This window comes from Pongo abelii, chromosome 1 (genome assembly GCF_028885655.2).
Source record: "Pongo abelii isolate AG06213 chromosome 1, NHGRI_mPonAbe1-v2.0_pri, whole genome shotgun sequence".
NCBI classification, from domain to species: domain Eukaryota; kingdom Metazoa; phylum Chordata; class Mammalia; order Primates; family Hominidae; genus Pongo; species Pongo abelii.
In genome coordinates this window covers 39039004-39056016 of record NC_071985.2, presented here as the reverse complement: position 1 = coordinate 39056016, position 17013 = coordinate 39039004, and the positions used below count along the sequence as shown (strand labels likewise).

General features: G+C 41.4%; 1 protein-coding gene across 8 annotated transcripts in view; it reads left to right on the top strand.

Annotated features, from left to right (window-relative positions):
- Nucleotides 1–17013, top strand: part of HHAT (hedgehog acyltransferase) — a 354093-nt gene that overhangs the window by 121992 nt on the left and 215088 nt on the right. For all 8 annotated transcript variants that reach the window (XM_063725377.1, XM_054521192.2, XM_024251252.3 and 5 more), the window contains one exon: nucleotides 13526–13676. In XM_063725377.1, coding sequence (XP_063581447.1) covers nucleotides 13526–13676 — 151 coding nt within the window. The remainder of the gene's footprint in view (nucleotides 1–13525; nucleotides 13677–17013) is intronic.

The window sequence follows — 17013 nt, the reverse complement described above, 5'->3', positions numbered from 1 at the left end:
TGCATGTTCTCTTTTTGGATAACTCAGTGATGAATGTCAGAATGAATTTGGAACATTACCTTTGAAATTCTGCCACAGAACAAACTGAGCAAGAAAGGTGACTTTTTTCTTTTCTATACCTGAAAATCAGAAAATAGTAATGAAATTAGTATTTGGAAAATTAAAACAACAGAAAGGTAATCTCTATTTTTCCAAGAAAACTGCTATTTACACTTTGAAATATCTTTTTATATTTATATTTATTTATTTAGAGACAGGATTTCACCCTGTTAGCTAGGCTGAGGTGCAGTGGTACGATCATAGCTAACTACAGCCTTGAACTCTTGGGATCAGGTGATCCTCCCACCTCAGCCTCCCAAGTAGCTATGACTATGGGCGTGCATTACCATGCCTGGCTAATTTTTCAATTTTGTATAGAGACACGGTTTTGCTATGTTGCCCAGGCTGGTCTCCAACTCTTGGTCTCCAGTGGTCTTCCTGGCTCAGCCTCCCAAAACATGATATATCTTTTAAAAAATGGGAAAACAGAGTAGGGTGTGGAACTTGTAAGTTAGATCTCTAAAACTTGACTGGGCATAATTTTCTAGTACTTGTTTTATATAGAGATTTCAGGTCTCTGGCTCAGATACTAAACAGAATCTTTCAAGGAGAGGCTAGGATTCTCTGTGATTATTATCCCAGAAGGTATTTAGGACCAGATACATTTCAGAAGCGCTGTTGTAATTGCTAAAGATCACCATGGGGCATCTTGTTATAGAAAGATATTCTTCTTCATAGGCTGCCAATTCCCAGCGATCTAAGGACTGATAAGCTAATTCATTATTCTGATCCTTGGCATTCTCCCCCTTCTCCCTCCCGTAATTCGCCTCTCCATTTTTCTATTTTTCATGCTTTCTATGCACAAAAGCTGAGCAAGGAGGTGGGATTGTGCTGAGATAAGCCCATTTTGCTCATTGCCCCCTGCACATGTGTTCAATTGGTGGTGAGGAGGAAGTTGAATATTCAGGGTTCAGGTGGGGGCTCTCAATGCCTCCCCTTTTAGAATATTGCATTCTGGAAAATTAAAAGCATAAATGTAGAATTAACCCTAATGTATTCATCACCCAGGTTCAACAATTATCAACTCCTGGCCAATTTTCTTTCATCTGTACTCTCTCCCATATTGTTTTGAAGCAAATCCCAGATATCTTATTATCTATGAATATTTCAGGAGTATCTCTAAAGGATAAGAACTGTTATATTCTTTTGAACTTCAGAATCTTCTAAGAAAACAGAACATGGCAGAGTGGAGCTATACCCTAACTAGGCAGAGCCTAGGATTAAGGGGAGCAAAGACAGTGACTTGAGGTTTTTCTTTAAAAGAGCTCAAAAAGGTAACATTTCTTCAATTCATTATTGAATGGTGCTTTTCTATGGTAAATCCATGGTAAATCCAGGTATATGAGTTTATGGGAGAAAAGAGAGCTTTAGCAAGGGATTTGAGAGTGAGCGAGGAGATAGAAAAGTGAAAATAATTGAAAGTTGGTTGTTCTTACATGGCAAAGTTTATAATAAAGCTTTGTAGAATGTACATTAGAGTCCTTTTTGAAAGACTTAATTGTTCACTGGTTGGAGATTAAAAACCTGTCTAAGTAATCAGAGTTTTTTAGCTCAGTGTTTAAGTACCAACTGTTGTTGAAATAACGACTGTGCACCTATCTAAATGGTAATGAAATGCCAGCAAAGTTATCCATTTGCTTTTTCTCATTCTACAACATAACAGTGAGAGGAAAGGGATAAGACATTTGACATCTGATCTTTGTTTTGAAAGCTGGGGAGACAAACATATCAGTTAGCATAAGATTCCTTTCTTTTTCCACTCTTTTGAGGCATTAAACATTCTAAGGTTTGTTAAGATACAGTAGAAAAATTTTTTATAAATTTTCTCCTCGGATTAGAATCCTGAGGTTATTTAAAATTAATGCAGTGTGAACATAAAGCTACTCTGGGATTTACTACTCTGGAACTTGACTGTTCAATTACAGATATTCTATGTAGTGTGAAGATAATTTCATGGTGCATGCTTGCAGAATGGAAGAGATGCCTGCTTGATGTGCTGTTATAAATATATACTGAAACGTAGCAAGTTGCAGCACAGTTATTTAAAATACCACCTATTCCCTGCCTTCCCTTTCCCCCTTTCCCTCCTTCCCCTATAGTGCCCTCAGAATACCATGATCTTTGTTCATTCTTAACTAACTCATTATTGTGCTGAGGTAACTTGGTGTACAGATAACTTCTTAGATGCAGAAAATAGTTTTCTAAGCTAAGTTGACATATGGAATTCTGAATTTGTTGGATACTTTGGGGGGGGGGTAATTATTTGCTTTCTAAAGGGATTCTTTTTTGAAGGATTTGCAATAGAATCCTTTAATTAGTAGTTAATTTCCAATTCATTCTACACATAGATTTTACAGAGCACTTCTTTTAGGCAAAGTGAGTGATGGACTGTATTAGTTTGTTTTCATGCAGCTGATAAAGACATACCTGAAACTGGCACAAAAAGAGGTTTAATTGGACTTACAGTTTCACATGGCTGGGGAGGCCTCAGAATCACAGCGGGAGGCAAAAGGTACTTCTTACATGGCGGTGACAAGAGAGAAATGAGGAAGAAGCAAAAGCAGAAACCCCTGATAAACCCATCAGATCTTGTGAGACTTACTATCACGAGAATAGCATGGGAAAGACTGGCCCCCATGATTCATTTACCTCCCCCCGGGTTCCTCCCACAACACATGGGAATTCTGGGAGATACAATTTAAGTTGAGATTTGGGTGGGGACACAGCCAAACCATATCATGGACTCTGCCTGAAAATGTGCTTTTTAGAATTTTCAGGACATTTTGCCCTGTGTAAAGCTCCCTTCGGCCGGGCACGGTGACTCACGCCTGTAATCCCAGCACTTTGGGAGGCCGAGGCGGGCAGATCACAAGGTCAGGAGATCGAGACCATCCTGGCGAACACGGTGAAACCCTGTCTCTACTAAAAATACAAAAAAATTAGCCGTGCATGGTGGCGGGTGCTTGTAGTCCCAGCTACTTAAGAAGCTGAGGCAGGAGAATGGCATGAACCTGGGAGGTGGAGCTTGCAGTGAGCTGAGATCATGCCACTGCACTCCAGTCTGGGCGACAGAATGAGACTCTGTCTCAAAAAAAAACAAAAAACAAAAAAACAAAAAAAAAACTCCCTTCTTGTCCCACATTATTTCATTAAGTCTTGCCTGGCTGTGTGTGTGGAGTATTACTTTGCTTCTGCTGTGTGGAATCTTCTTCCCTGCATTTCTTGAATCAAGTACAAGATGTCAGTAGGTGATATCCTGAGGAACGAGATAGGCAAATAGGATTTAATATTCTACCTATGTAAATTGTCTCTTCCAGCAACACATCTTTCCTTTAAAGAGGGACATTTTGGTGGTTTGAGCCCATTAAGAAGCAATTTTCCAAAACTAGATTTTTCAATGTCTAACATGTTCAAAGAATAGTCACCCTGGGAAGTCTACTCTCTCTTGGGTTTCCAAGTTAATAACCACTCATTGTGACCTTGAGAGGATCAGTTTGGTGTTAAAGAAGAAACAGTTACCTGGGAGAGTGTTAGTTCATGGTTGCCCAGTATAGAGCCCTTTCTACAGATCACTGGCTCCTCTCATTTAAGGACAAAGCAAGGGAGGCTGATGGGAGGCCAGGAGGCAATTTGCATGCAGCTGTTGAAGCCCTTTTTGGGGCTGACTCTTGACCTTGACCGAGTTCACCTCTGGGAGCAGCTGAAAGGCTTCCCGAGATTGATGGTCTTGGCACACTAAGTGCCTGTCTTCTTGTCCCTGTCTTTCATGTCACCTGCCCTTTATAGCAGAAAAAGATATCTCTCGTTGTGCCTATGCTTCTTTGACCTGGTATTAGTTAGCTTGAAACAACTCAAAGAGCAAATCTGTTCATCTGGAGTTGCTCACCACAATGCACCACCCCCTCATTTGATCTCAAATACCGTTGCATACATTGTGCTCCTTGAGGCTGGATTTTCTGAGGACCTTTAGAGCTCGTTCCCTGTGTTTTTTTGGTTTGTTTCTTTGTTTCCTGCTTGAAATAACCTCTGTCGGCTCCCTTTAACAACTCCCTGGTCAGCTTCACACAGGCTCTGTTCCACATCTGGCCTCAGTTGTGTGCGAATCTAGTAAACGTGGTGACATGGAGACAGCTGACCTGATTCAAGTTCCGACCCTGCCACTTGTTAGTGTGTGATATTAGGCAAATTTTGTAACCTTTCTCTGCCCAGGTTCCTATCTGTAAAATGGGGAGTAACAGTAGTTCTTACCACAGAGCGAATGGAGCAAACACTTGTTTCTCCATCCTTAGTTTAAGAACTAAAATATTACAACATAGTTGAAGCCTGATTGGGTTCCCTCCTGATTGTGTTTCCCACCCTGCCCCTAAATGGCAGCCACTATCCTGAATTCGGTGTTTTTATACTTCTGCATCTGTTTATGCATTTACTGTTTGTGTGACTATTGTTTTACATGGATATTGGTAAATAATAAGACCCATGAGAGACGAGATGGAACTGTCTGAGAAGCCACGTGTGAAGGGTGTGTAGATCCCACTCTAGCAATTATGAGGAGAGGAGAGTGCAAAGCTCTGCCATAGTTCTCATCAGGAGAGCACCAGGTTTTGCCTTTGTCCCCTTCTGTTTGGTTGCTGTCCCTCCAGGCCTGTTGATGCACCCAAGGAGCACAGCCTGGCCTCTTTGTATCGTTTCGTGCCTTCATGCAGAAAGGGAATTATGCAGTCGAAGTTTACAGCCCCAAATCATTCTCCAACCCACTCGAGTCTGTTCTTGCTTCATTTTACTGACATCTGCTTTGTTCGTTTCTAGTTTTAGGGATGTGATTAATGTTCCTCCAGCCTCTGACTCGTTGCCTTTTTTCCCCTTTCTGTTTCTCCTCTCTCCCTGGTTTGGTCTTACTCTGAACACTCAGTCTTTGCATTTCCTAGAAGCAGCCCTAAAGCCTCTTCTATGAACTGCTCACCAGCCAGATGCAGCTGGGTTCCTGGGACCACCCCCTTTTTGAGCACCAGAGGGTCAACTACCGGGTGTGCATGGCCTTGCCATCAACGTGCACAACCAATTGTTTAGAGCATATTATTGCTTTACGATGAGTTAGGGGATTTTGTGATATAGACCCTGCACAGGCAGGTAGATTACAGGTGTCTGTCCCCCTTAGTCAGAGATTCAGCTTAGGATCTCTTAGTGGATGAGTCTGAGCTACTGGTTTCTGACCATATCTCCTTCAGCAGGCCAGTGACACTGTTGAGCTCAGAAGTGGGGACACTAGTTTCTCCCTGGTGGGGCTTCTTCTAGCTGTAGAGGTTTAGGTTGAATTGAAGTGACACCAGTTGCTGTAGTCAATCATTTCCAGAATTCAGTGCTAGAGATGACTGAATTCCTTTTGCTTCTTTGGCCCCTCTGACTGGCCAAGCTTCACATGTGGCATCCCTGGTGCCTCTCCCCCACAAATGCTCTTCCTTCTGGGCTCTAGCACTTGCTGCTCTGGAGTATGTGGCAGCCATTCCTCAGTTCTGCCCATGACCTCATTCCCTTCCCCCACCAGTCACATTTACTGACTTTGGTTTTCTGGGTGCTGATGCATCTCCTCCCGACCAAGCACATTACAGAACTTCTGTGGGGCAATAGCTACCTTTTGTTCAGTGTGTCTACAGAGCCATCATGATGACTCTGAGCACTGGTGGGTTGACCACCTCAGGACATTAGTTTCTCTTCCTCCTTCACCCCTGGCTGGGAGAGAAAATCTCCAAGTCTCTGTTGTAGCACTTCTACCTTATGTTGAGGTTCCTGGTCTGTATTCTTCTTGATTCGTCCTTATATTTCCAGTACTTACCCCAGATCTTATATATGAGAGGTTCTTATAAATAACCTCATATGAGAAAAAAACTTATTAAAAAAATCTAAGCTTCTTGAAGCTATAAAGCTTTAATCACAAAAAAAGTTAAGCAAAATCTAGAATAGGTTTGATGTGGACAAAATAGAAGTTATTAGAGGGACTTGGAGCAGAAAATGTCCAGATGAGAGGTCAGGCCACGGACTGACGCAGGAGCCCAGGACAGGCTGGAGATGAGAGCGTGGGGAGAGTCGGGGGGCACAAGCTGGTACATGCAGATATAGCATGCTTCCTGAAGCTGACGGAATTGGGAGCCAGTGCCTGACACACACGATGAAATTTGGAAGGCAGGGGTCAAACATGCAAAGATGGGAGCTCTGCAGCCAGCCCACAGAGCTGAGGGGCACCTCTCTCCACTCCTGGCAAACGCTGGCACAAGACACAACTGGACTCTTTCTGTTGCTCATGAATTTTCATGAGGCAGTTGGTGAGTTGTTCTCCAGGTCTGTGGGGGAATTAACAATTCAAAAGGTGATCTCATACAACTCAGACCCTTGTGTTTACCTCTGGGAAGATCTTCTGATCATTAACAAGGTTCACTGGACATGCTACTCTGTGTTGTGTGCCTGCTGCTTGGAGGTCCTGATGTTTAGCCATGTGGGGATGGGCTTTGGGCATCCTGTAATCTGGTAGACAATATCAGCAAGTACAAAAAGACCTATAAGGTAATGAATAGTAGAAATGTTAGTTGCACTTCCTCATGTGTGATACAGATAATAGAATACTAGAATTGAAATCATATAAGTAAAACATTTTGTAAAAATCTAAAAATTTATATGTAGAGAAGGTGCTTTTGGAAGCATGGCCTTTGGAGAAGATGCCATTGATTTTGGAGCCAAGAGACCTGGGTTAAAGTCCTAACTGTGGATTGACTCTGAGGCTTGTGAAGGTCACTTAATCCTTATCAATCTTTGCTTTCTAATATAATATATGGGGGCAATACTTGTGGGATAGGGTGGTAAAAATTAACAATGGGATAATGTACATGAAAGTGCATTCATTCTTTCAGTCCATTCATTCATTCAGCAAATACTCATTGCTCATTTTGTGTTGTGTGCCAGGCACTGGTTGGTGCTAAGGAGATGAAATTAAAGAAGATAGCTGTGATCTTTGCCCTTCAGATCTTATAGATAACTAGACTATACAGAAAGCTGAATCACATTATATACTTGGAAAGTACCATGTGACTATATGAGCTGGGGCAGTTAGAAAAACTTTAAGAAATATGGCACTAAGATGGGTAATGGCACTTTAAGGGTAACTCTACCCTTAAGGGTAGAGTTTTGACAGACAAAATGGAGGAAGGGGACCTCTAGGCAGAGAAATGAGTGTGAGCAAAGAGAAAGTGAAGGGAATAATTGGATAAAATAAGTAGTTCAATGAGGACAGGAATGTCAGGGCAGGAAAAATAGATTGGGTCTGGCCTTTGCTTCTCCTTCCCATTCCCTCCACCTTTCAGCGTGAGATTTTTAGCCACTCATTTGTGGAATAGAGCCAAGAGGAAGGTGATCAGCCACATGGGATCCAATCACTAGCTTCTTCATTTTTAGTTAAAATTAGGACAAGGCAAGATTAAACACAAAGAAGGGCTGGGTAGGTATGTATGCCAATCTGGGAAGGACTAAATTCCAGGGGAGCTAGCTGGGATCTTTTCTCAGCCCTCCTAGAACTCTTGTAGAATTTGACATTCATCTCCTTTTGTCTTGAAAATCTGTGCCATTTATAGTTTCCAGGGGGAGAAGCTAAATTCTGTTTTGGACGAGCTGAGTTTCAAGATGGCCCAATTGGAGGTGGCCTGCTGTTAGGCAGAATTAACTACACATTTAGTACCTTCAAGGCAACAGCTAACCTAGTGCTAGGACTTCTTTCTCTCCTTTTTACCAATGTTCTTGATACTGGGAATACAAGGTCCCAAACCTACAGAAGACTCATTGATTTGGTGGCAGGTCTGAACTTCAGTAGAGACTTAAAAATCCTCAGAGCTGACTGTATACACTTCCCGGAAGTACTGTGATACAGTTTGTCTTCCTACTGCAGTATAAGGTGAATTATTCATTCAGTTACTTCTTAAAGAAATGCTTATCAAACATCAACCATATGGCAGATATTAAGTGCTGGGAATGCAAGAGGTATAAGACACCATTCCTGATCTTAAGGAACCTACGGTCTTAAGCTATACACACATGTGTACAACTGTGGTCTGATAGGATAAGGACAGACAGATCATAAGAAGGGAGTATGATGAGAGAGGACAGATCATAAGAAGGGAGTATGATGAAAGCCCAAGAGGAAGCAGGGTGGCTGCATAGCTGACCTCCTCACCCCCTTCAAGTTTTTGCTCAAATGTCCTCATTTTGATGAAGACCACCCCAACTCTCCTTTTAAAAAGGGCAGCATCTGCCACCTCAACACTTCTGAGCGCCCTCATCCTGTTCTACAGTTTTGCTTTTTCCATTGCATTTATTGTCCTCTGTCCCAGTTGGCTGTTGCTGAATAACAAACCATCTCCAAACTTACTAGCTTAAAACAATGATTGCCTCTGTCTCCCTGTTCTGTTGGTTGACTGTACTTGGCTGGGTAGTTCTTGCTTGGGGTCTCTCCTATAGTTGCAGTCAGACATCAGCCAGGGTTGCCATCTTTCAAAGGTGTAACTGGGCAGGATGTCCAAGAGGTTTTCTCACATGGCTGGCCATTGAGGCTGCTGTCAGCTGGGAGCTCAGCTGATGCTGTTCACCAGAACATCTTCATGTGGCCACTCTGTGTGACTTGGGCTTCTTTATATGACAACTGGGTTCTAAGAGATAGTGTTCAAAGATTGAGCATTCCAAGGGGTAGGAAGTGGAAGGTGCCAGGCCAATGGCAGACCACCCTTGGAATTAGAACAGCATCACTTCTTCTATATCTATTGGTCCTAGGACCTGCCCAGATTTACTCTTGCTGGGGGAGTGGCAAGGTCACATTGCAGAAGACCATATGGGATGAAAGATACAGTTGCAGCCATTGTTGGGAAGTCATTCTGTCATACTTCCTAAGTTAATATAAAGTTCATTTTTATGCCTATTTTTTGTTGACTCTTGCTAGGGTATAAGCCCCATGAAAGCAGGAGTACCCACTGATGCATTCCAAGCGCCTAGAACCATGCTTGGCACATATGTACACAATGAACGTTTGTTAAATTTTCAATGAATGGTGTCTGTTCCTCTGTGTTTAGGTTGTTGCCTGTCCTTGGGGTGTGGATATTAATCTCATTCCTAATTTACATTCTTTTCTCTTTTAACAGACCATAACACTCTATAAGGGCTGTTATCATGCCTTTTTATTCACCACCATATTGCTCAGTGCCTGGCAAGGAGCTGATGTTCAATAACTGTATGTTAAATGAATGAGATCAGACCATATTTGAGCTGGGATCTGAAGGATACATAGTATTTTGCCAAGAAAAGAAGGAGGTGTAGAGCACAGAGGCAGAAGAAAATACTGTATGGCAAAAGAGAAGGATAAATGAGACTGCAGTGAAACTATGAGTCCCCTGAAGCTAGGTCCCACCCGATTTGACCTCTAGTCTACTTCTCATAGGACATAACTGGTGATTCCATTAGTCATACCCTCTGCACATGCTTGTTGAATGAATGAATGTCAAAGGAGTGTGTAATACGTGAACTCATATATGGCTTTTTTTGTGGGGGAAGCAGTTGGGTTAGATAAAATCAATCATAACTCTTGCTAATTGAGAAAATCTTATACATACAAACCCAGAAATATTTGTTAAAGTATTGAAAAATAGTAAAATGTAATATTTTTGAGCATAACGAAAGCTAGTTCAATTTGTCATATAACTTGCAATCAGAGTAGTGTCATTTATAGTCTTACGTTGCCTTCCTGCGCATTGTATGCCCAAGAGAATGCAGCAAAATATTTAGGGTCAACCCTGAAACTTAGACCAAATCTTAAAAGGGAAAGAGACTAATTTTTAGGTCAAGGGGAAAGAAGAATGAGCCATGCATTTTTCTTTTTTCTTTTTTGAGACAGAGTCTCACCCTGTCACCAGGCTGAAGGGCAGTGGCACGATCTTGGCTCGCTGCAATCTCCGCCTCCCAGGTTCAAGTGATTCGCCTGCCTCAGCCTCCTGAGTAGCTGGGACTATAAGCATGCACCACCACGCCCGACGAATTTTTTGTATTTACTTAGTAGAGATGGGGCTTCACCATGTTGGCCAGGATGGTCTCGATCTCCTGGCCTGGTGATCTGCCTGCCTCAGCCTCCCAAAGTGCTGGGACTACAGGCGTGAGCCACTGCATCTGGCTGAGCCATGCATTTTTCAAAGGGATAATGAAAATCAACAGCAAGACAGCAGAGTAGTGAAATCCATGGTACAAACACAATTTTTAAAGAAAATTAACACAAATTATTTTTTATTTTATTTATTTATTATTATACTTTAGGTTTTAGGGTACATGTGCGCAATGTGCAGGTTAGTTACATATGTATACATGTGTCATGCTGGTGCGCTGCACCCACTAACTCGACATCTAGCATTAGGTATATCTCCCAATGCTATCCCTCCCCCCTCCCCCCACCCCACAACAGTCCCCAGAGTGTGATGTTCCCCTTCCTGTGTCCATGTGTTCTCATTGTTCAATTCCCACCTATGAGTGAGAATATGCGGTCACAAATTATTATTTGTAATTTAATCTTTAAATTTAATAATGCTTTAAAAATCATGTGTCTTTTCTATAAGCTTGTAAACCAGATATTAAAATTTCAAGGAAAAATCTATTTAAGCCTTTCATATCTTAAGCCATAAGAAATATTCAGTGGCAGGAAAATAGAGCACTTGTATCACTTCTTGTGCTTTCCATTCACATAGCGGTTTAAAAAAAACCCAAAATCAAGCCCAATTACCTTATCTTTAATTATATTTAGCAGTAGAGTTTATTAAACGTCTATGCAAAATCAATCTTTTCCTTCGCCCAGTTCTGTATGAAAGTACTAACAAATAGTGAATATTTTGTGCAAATAGTGACTCATAAAAATGTAGACTCAGCCATAGATTTTAATTTATAAGCCTTGGATCTGACAACTGTACAAAAATAATGTGAAAAATAAAGCAATACTTGAGACATGAAACAACCCATTTTTCCTGATCTGGCATCCTGTTAGCAGGGAGGAGAAGTCTGTGATGCTTCATATACGCAAGAGCTTGGCATGGCCTTAACCATGCATAGTCTTCCATAGGTCCATTGATGCCTTCAGTTCTTCAGGTGGATCATTTTCAGCTCTGGAAGCATTGTGCCCTTTATTCAGTCATTCTTACTTATATGTCCTGCCATCTCTAGTTGTGGAATTTTTCTGGCTAGAGTCTAGTGGTTCATTTTGCATGAGTTGGGAGCCTCCTTCATTGCCATCTCAGCCAGTGAAACTGATTTATCACTCAGAGTGATCACATGCCCTTCAAGTATTTTATGATAGTATTGCTATGACATATGTCTGACTTCTTGCTGAACGTGTGGTGTATACCTATATTCACGTGTATATATACATATGTATTCACACACACATACCAGATTTTTACCTGACTCTTATCAGGCACATCTAAGAATGCTGAAAGTTTATTCCTAGCCCTTCCAGCAGGTATGACTGTAGTCTGATTTCCAAAAGTCTGAAGAACCTGTTTGATCACTTCTGAATGGGAAGGAGACACAGCGGTTCCTGGGGGTTTCTCCTTGTAGGACTTATGGCTTTCACATTTGAACCACCATCTGCCATCACCCAAACTGTATATTCAGAAAGTGGCTTATGTTTTTCTTCTGGCACCAGGGTTACCATTTATAGCCACACACTCGATAATAGTGACATTCTTTCAAAGATCCTAGTGTAGCATCAAGGAGGTCAGACAGTGGTATTTTCTGCTAGTACCTCTCTGAAGCTTGGTTATTTCCTTCAGAATATCCCAGAAGATAACCTGGTCTGCCACACCGACATGTCCTGCAGTAATTTTCTGCCCAGTGGGGTGGGCAACCTTGAGGTGAGAGAGCATGTGGCCATTTATTGTCTTCCCTGGAGATTCCTTCTGGGCTTAGCTTGTGGCCTTCTCCTTGTGGGCACTGCTATGGCGGACCCACTGCCTCCTTACCCCACTAGACCTCAGGGCTTCATGTGAGTTTTCCTTTTTTTTTTTTTTTTTTTTTTAAAGAGCTTTATTGGAAGATAGCTCACATACCATAAAATCCACCCATTTAAAGTGTACAGTTCAGTAACTTTTAGTATATTCACAGATATGATTCACCTATCACCACCACCAGTTTTAGAATATTTTCATTGCCTTCAAAAGAAACCCCGCCTTTTATTCATTGCTGCCCTCTCTCCCCAAGAAACCACTAATCTACTTTGTCTCTATAGATTTCCCTATTCTGGGCTTTCACATGAGTGGAATAATACAATATGTGGTATTTTGTGACTGGCTTGTTTCACTTAGCTTCATGTTTTCAGGGTTCATTCACGTTGTGGCATTTATCAGTATTTCATTCCTTTTTATGGTCTATTGTATGGACAGACCACATTGTGTCTATCCATTCATCTGTTGACGGATGTTTAGGTGGTCTCTTTTGGCTATTGTGAATAATGCTGCTATGTACATTGGGGTACAAGTTTTTGTGTGAACATGTGTTTTGTGTGAACATTTCATTTCTCTTGGTTATATAACAAGGAGTGGAATTGCTGGGTCATATGTAACTCTGCTTAATCATTTGGGGAACCACCAGACTGTTTTCCAAAGCAGCTGCCTCGCTCTGCACTCCCAGCAGCTGTGCCTGGTGGTTCCAGTTTCTCCAGATCTTCTTCAACACTTGCTGATCTGACTTTTTGATTCTAGTTATCCTAATGGGTGTAGACTCATGTAGGTTTTCTTTTTTAACTGTTAAATTTTGTGGGTGCTTAGTAGATGTGTATATGTATGAGGTATGTGAGATACAGCAAACAGGCATACGATGCATAGTAATTGATACAGGCATTCAGTGTATAATAATCACATCAGGGTAAATAGGGTATCCGTTACCTCAGGCATTTATCTTTTGTGTTACAAATAACCCAATTGTATTCTTCTAGTTATTTTAAAATATGTATTTAATTATTGACTAAAGTTACCCCGTTATTCGGTCAAATACTAGATCTTATTCTTTTTTTTTTGTACCCATTATCACATAGGTTTTAAAAGATTTTGGGAAGGATTTTCCCCTTTGAAATAGTTTTTTCATGCAATGTACACATTTTTGGGCATTCTCTTTCCTAGCATCTGTAAAAGCATGACTCCTAAGAGGTCCTCTTGCCTGTCACAATAATGAAATTTCATTATTTGTTAACCAAAAAATTTCATTGAATAAAACCAATGTGGGATACTTTTGTGAAATGTGCGAGTTGAAGGGAGGAAGGGGTGTGGGGAGAAGCGGGGCAGTTGGCATAGCTCCTGGGGTGTTGGTCTCCTCCAGGAAACTGCTGTGATTCTCTTCCATGTGTCTGACCGGCCTGTTTGCCTTTCAGGAGGACTGGCGTTAGCCCAGGTGCTCTTTTTCTACGTGAAGTACTTGGTGCTCTTTGGCGTGCCGGCTCTGCTCATGCGCCTGGATGGACTCACTCCACCCGCCCTCCCTCGCTGCGTGAGCACCATGTTCAGTTTCACCGGGATGTGGAGGTCAGGCGCTGCGATTGCTAAAGTTGGTCAGGCGTGTCCAGTGGGAGGAGCATGGCTGGGCCAGCCTCAAAGGGTTCGAGCTACTATCCTCTCCCTGTCTCTCGCTCAAGCTGCATTTGGCATCCATGTCTTCATCCTACTAACAGGATGACTAATCCATGCTTTCTGGGTCTCTCACAATTATGATTAGTCTACGTAGATAGGTGAGATAAGAAAGTTTCTTTCTGAGTCTGTGTACCGACGCACAAAGGGTTATGTTTGAAGTGGTTTCTTACTAACCTGGGAAAGGCTACTGTATCTTGATTTTTTTCATTGCTTTCTCTTTTTCTTGAAAATGACATCAGTGTATGTGAGACTGTTAAGAAAAATAGACTCAGGATAGTAGGTTAGGCCAGTGTTGCAGTATACTGTTTACTAAATCTAAGTTTCGTTTTTCTTATCTCTTAAACAGTAGTAAAGATAATCCCTGTCTCCGGGAGTTGTTTTGAAGATTAAATAACCTAATGCATGTAGAGCAGGTGGTATATAATAGATGTTTACCAATGTTAGCTTTAACACTTGTGTTATTCCTATGCTCTGTGGACATAATAGATACTTTTTTCTGAAATTTTCTTTTCTGGATTTTGACCCATAGTCTTCTGGTTGGTGTGGAGTCTTTTTTTGCTTAGTCCCCCTGCCATTTCAGATTGTTGTTTTCAACGTGATGGACTTGTTGCTGTGTTCCTCTTATCACTTCCAGAGTGTAACAAGTGACAGGATTGAGTTTGCAATTGAAAACCTAATGGAAGAACCTCAGGCTCAGCACTGGCACAACCATGGAGTTGGTGCCTTATTCATGTGGCTCATTCCTTTTTATTTTTTTAATTTTTGAGACAAGTTCTCGCTATGTTTCCCAGGCTAGTCTCCAACTCTGGGCTACATCCTTCCGCCTCAGCCCCCCAGTAGCTGGGATCACAGGCTTATTCATTCTTAAATTTCATCTCTATAGGCAAAAAAACCAAGACACAGGTAGGGGAAGAGCTCAATAAATACTGCCATATCTAATGTTGCCATTCAAAAGGAGGTAGGTAGCACTCCACATCCTGATTTTTCATAGTAACTTATTACAGATGCTGAATTTATCAAAGCCTCTCTAAATACATTTTATTTTTGGTCTAGTTTGCTTCTTGGAGTAAGAAATTTCATATGGTTATTGCAAGGAATTACAAGGAATGAATTGCAAGGAATTGAAAAGAATTGCAATTGCAAGGAATTGCAAGGAATTCAAGGAAGGAATTGCAAGGTTTCTTTTTGAAAGAAACCCTTCAAAAGGTGGAGTTTCTTTTGAAGGCAATGACATTGCAAGGAATGTTGAGTAGTTACTCTGATCTGCCCTTACTTCATCAAATATCACAGGTTGCCCTGGTTTCATGGCAAGTTTGGGGAATGTTGGCAAAGAGGTGCTCTCTCACTAGAAGGCCAGGGAGTGGTTTTTGTTGAAAAGATGACCCTGGTTGGAAGGCTCTGTTAACTTTTGATTTACTCATCAAAGTCACTTACTGAGTCAATGGGTTGGGACCCAGCATGATTTGGGAACATGTCACAAGTGTCTGGTGTGAACCTTGCACAGTCCCTCTGCCTACTCAGTGTGAATGCTTGTACTCTTGCATTTCTTGGGAAGCACATACCCCTAAAAGGCTTCTCCCATATTGGCTGGCATGATAAAACCATAACTCCCTGGCACACGTGCTGGTTTCTGGGTCCATGTCCATAAATACCAACCCGTTGTGTCACCAGAGGCAGTTTTGGCAGTTGACTATATTTCATACTCAAAATGATTGTCTTGTCCTTTATTTTAATATATATTTTTTTTGTCCAAGGAAGACCTTCAGTTCTATATCAACCACAGAGGTGGAGAGAACATGTCTGTCAAGACCTTTGTCACTGTCTTGATTAGAACTAGACTCATATAGTTGAGACCCCAGGCTGCTGAAACAGTCTCTCCTCTCCCTCATTTAAGACAAATGTGGACAAAAGAGTAGTAATGAAAAGTTAATCTGAGGAGGAAGCTCTGGGGTGACCCCTTGGAGTGATGTCGTTCTAAAAAGAGGTGTTTTTGAGGGCATGTGACAAAGTAACAGGGCCTTTCCTGGGAGTGACCTAGACTTTTATCCTAGCTTCTTTAGTATGCATAGGTGTAGATTTTCCACTCCACATTTTAGGTTTCTTGAAGGATTTTCCAGGCTACTAATTATACTTAGAAACACACATGTCTTTGCACAGAATGGCCATTCCATACTAAGTAGTTAAATTTAGGTATGGAGATGAACTTTTTCTGAGGCAGTGTACAATGTAAGACTCAGAAGTAGTTTTTTAATTGAAAAAAATAGAATAACAATTAGAGTGTCTCTTTTGTGTGATTTGCAGATGCTCCTTTACTAGTAGGAGGAGGTTGACCATCTTTCATGTTCAGTATCTGGTGGCATAACCCTGACACTTGTCCTGGTCTCATTCTCTAACTTTTCTCTTTAAGAATGCTTGTTAAAGGAAACTAGGTTTTGAATTTGTAATTTCTATTAACAGCTAACCTTACTTTTTCTGGGCCATCTGTTGAAGTATTGCTGCAGACAGGGAATGGCTCTCTTCCTAGATTTAGGTTTGAGATGAATTTAATCATGAGCAGATGTGAACGCTGGTGATGCAAATTATTCTGCTGGGTCATGTCAGCTATTCACATGGTGACATAAAGGGCACGGTGGATGGGAAGTGGAGGGAAGAAATGTAAAAACAATCTCCAGAGATGACTTAATGCTTACCTGAACTTCTCAAAGATCTACGCTGAATGAGGTTTAGAACTGCTGATAGAGGAATATTTAGCACCCCCCCCCAACCCATTTTAATGGAGCCATACCCTCCTGAACACCGTGCTGACTGATTGCATCATCTTTCAGCCTACTTAGCATTGAGAGACTTGAAGTCAGCAGCCTGCCGTATCAGAGGAATATGAGCTCTACATCATAGAACAGATAAAATTGGCCATTACCAGAGAGATAATCTTCCTTGCCATGCTAGTTCAAATTGACTATGAAAAATTGCAATTCACCGAGAGGGCCCAAACCTGAAAGTTAGGACCTGATGGGTTTGTTTTTCTTTCCTCTTAAATCTTCTTTTTCATATAATTTCTGCTCAGATTATTTACAGATATAACAAGACTCCAAGGAGTACATGTATTCCCACTTGCATGATTTTTCTGGGGTCTTATGGACCTGAGAAATTGATAAGTTTCTGCTTAATTTTTGGATTTCACATTTTAATTTAGATGGGCTGAGATGTGTAATGAGCATTTTTTGCCAGGAGT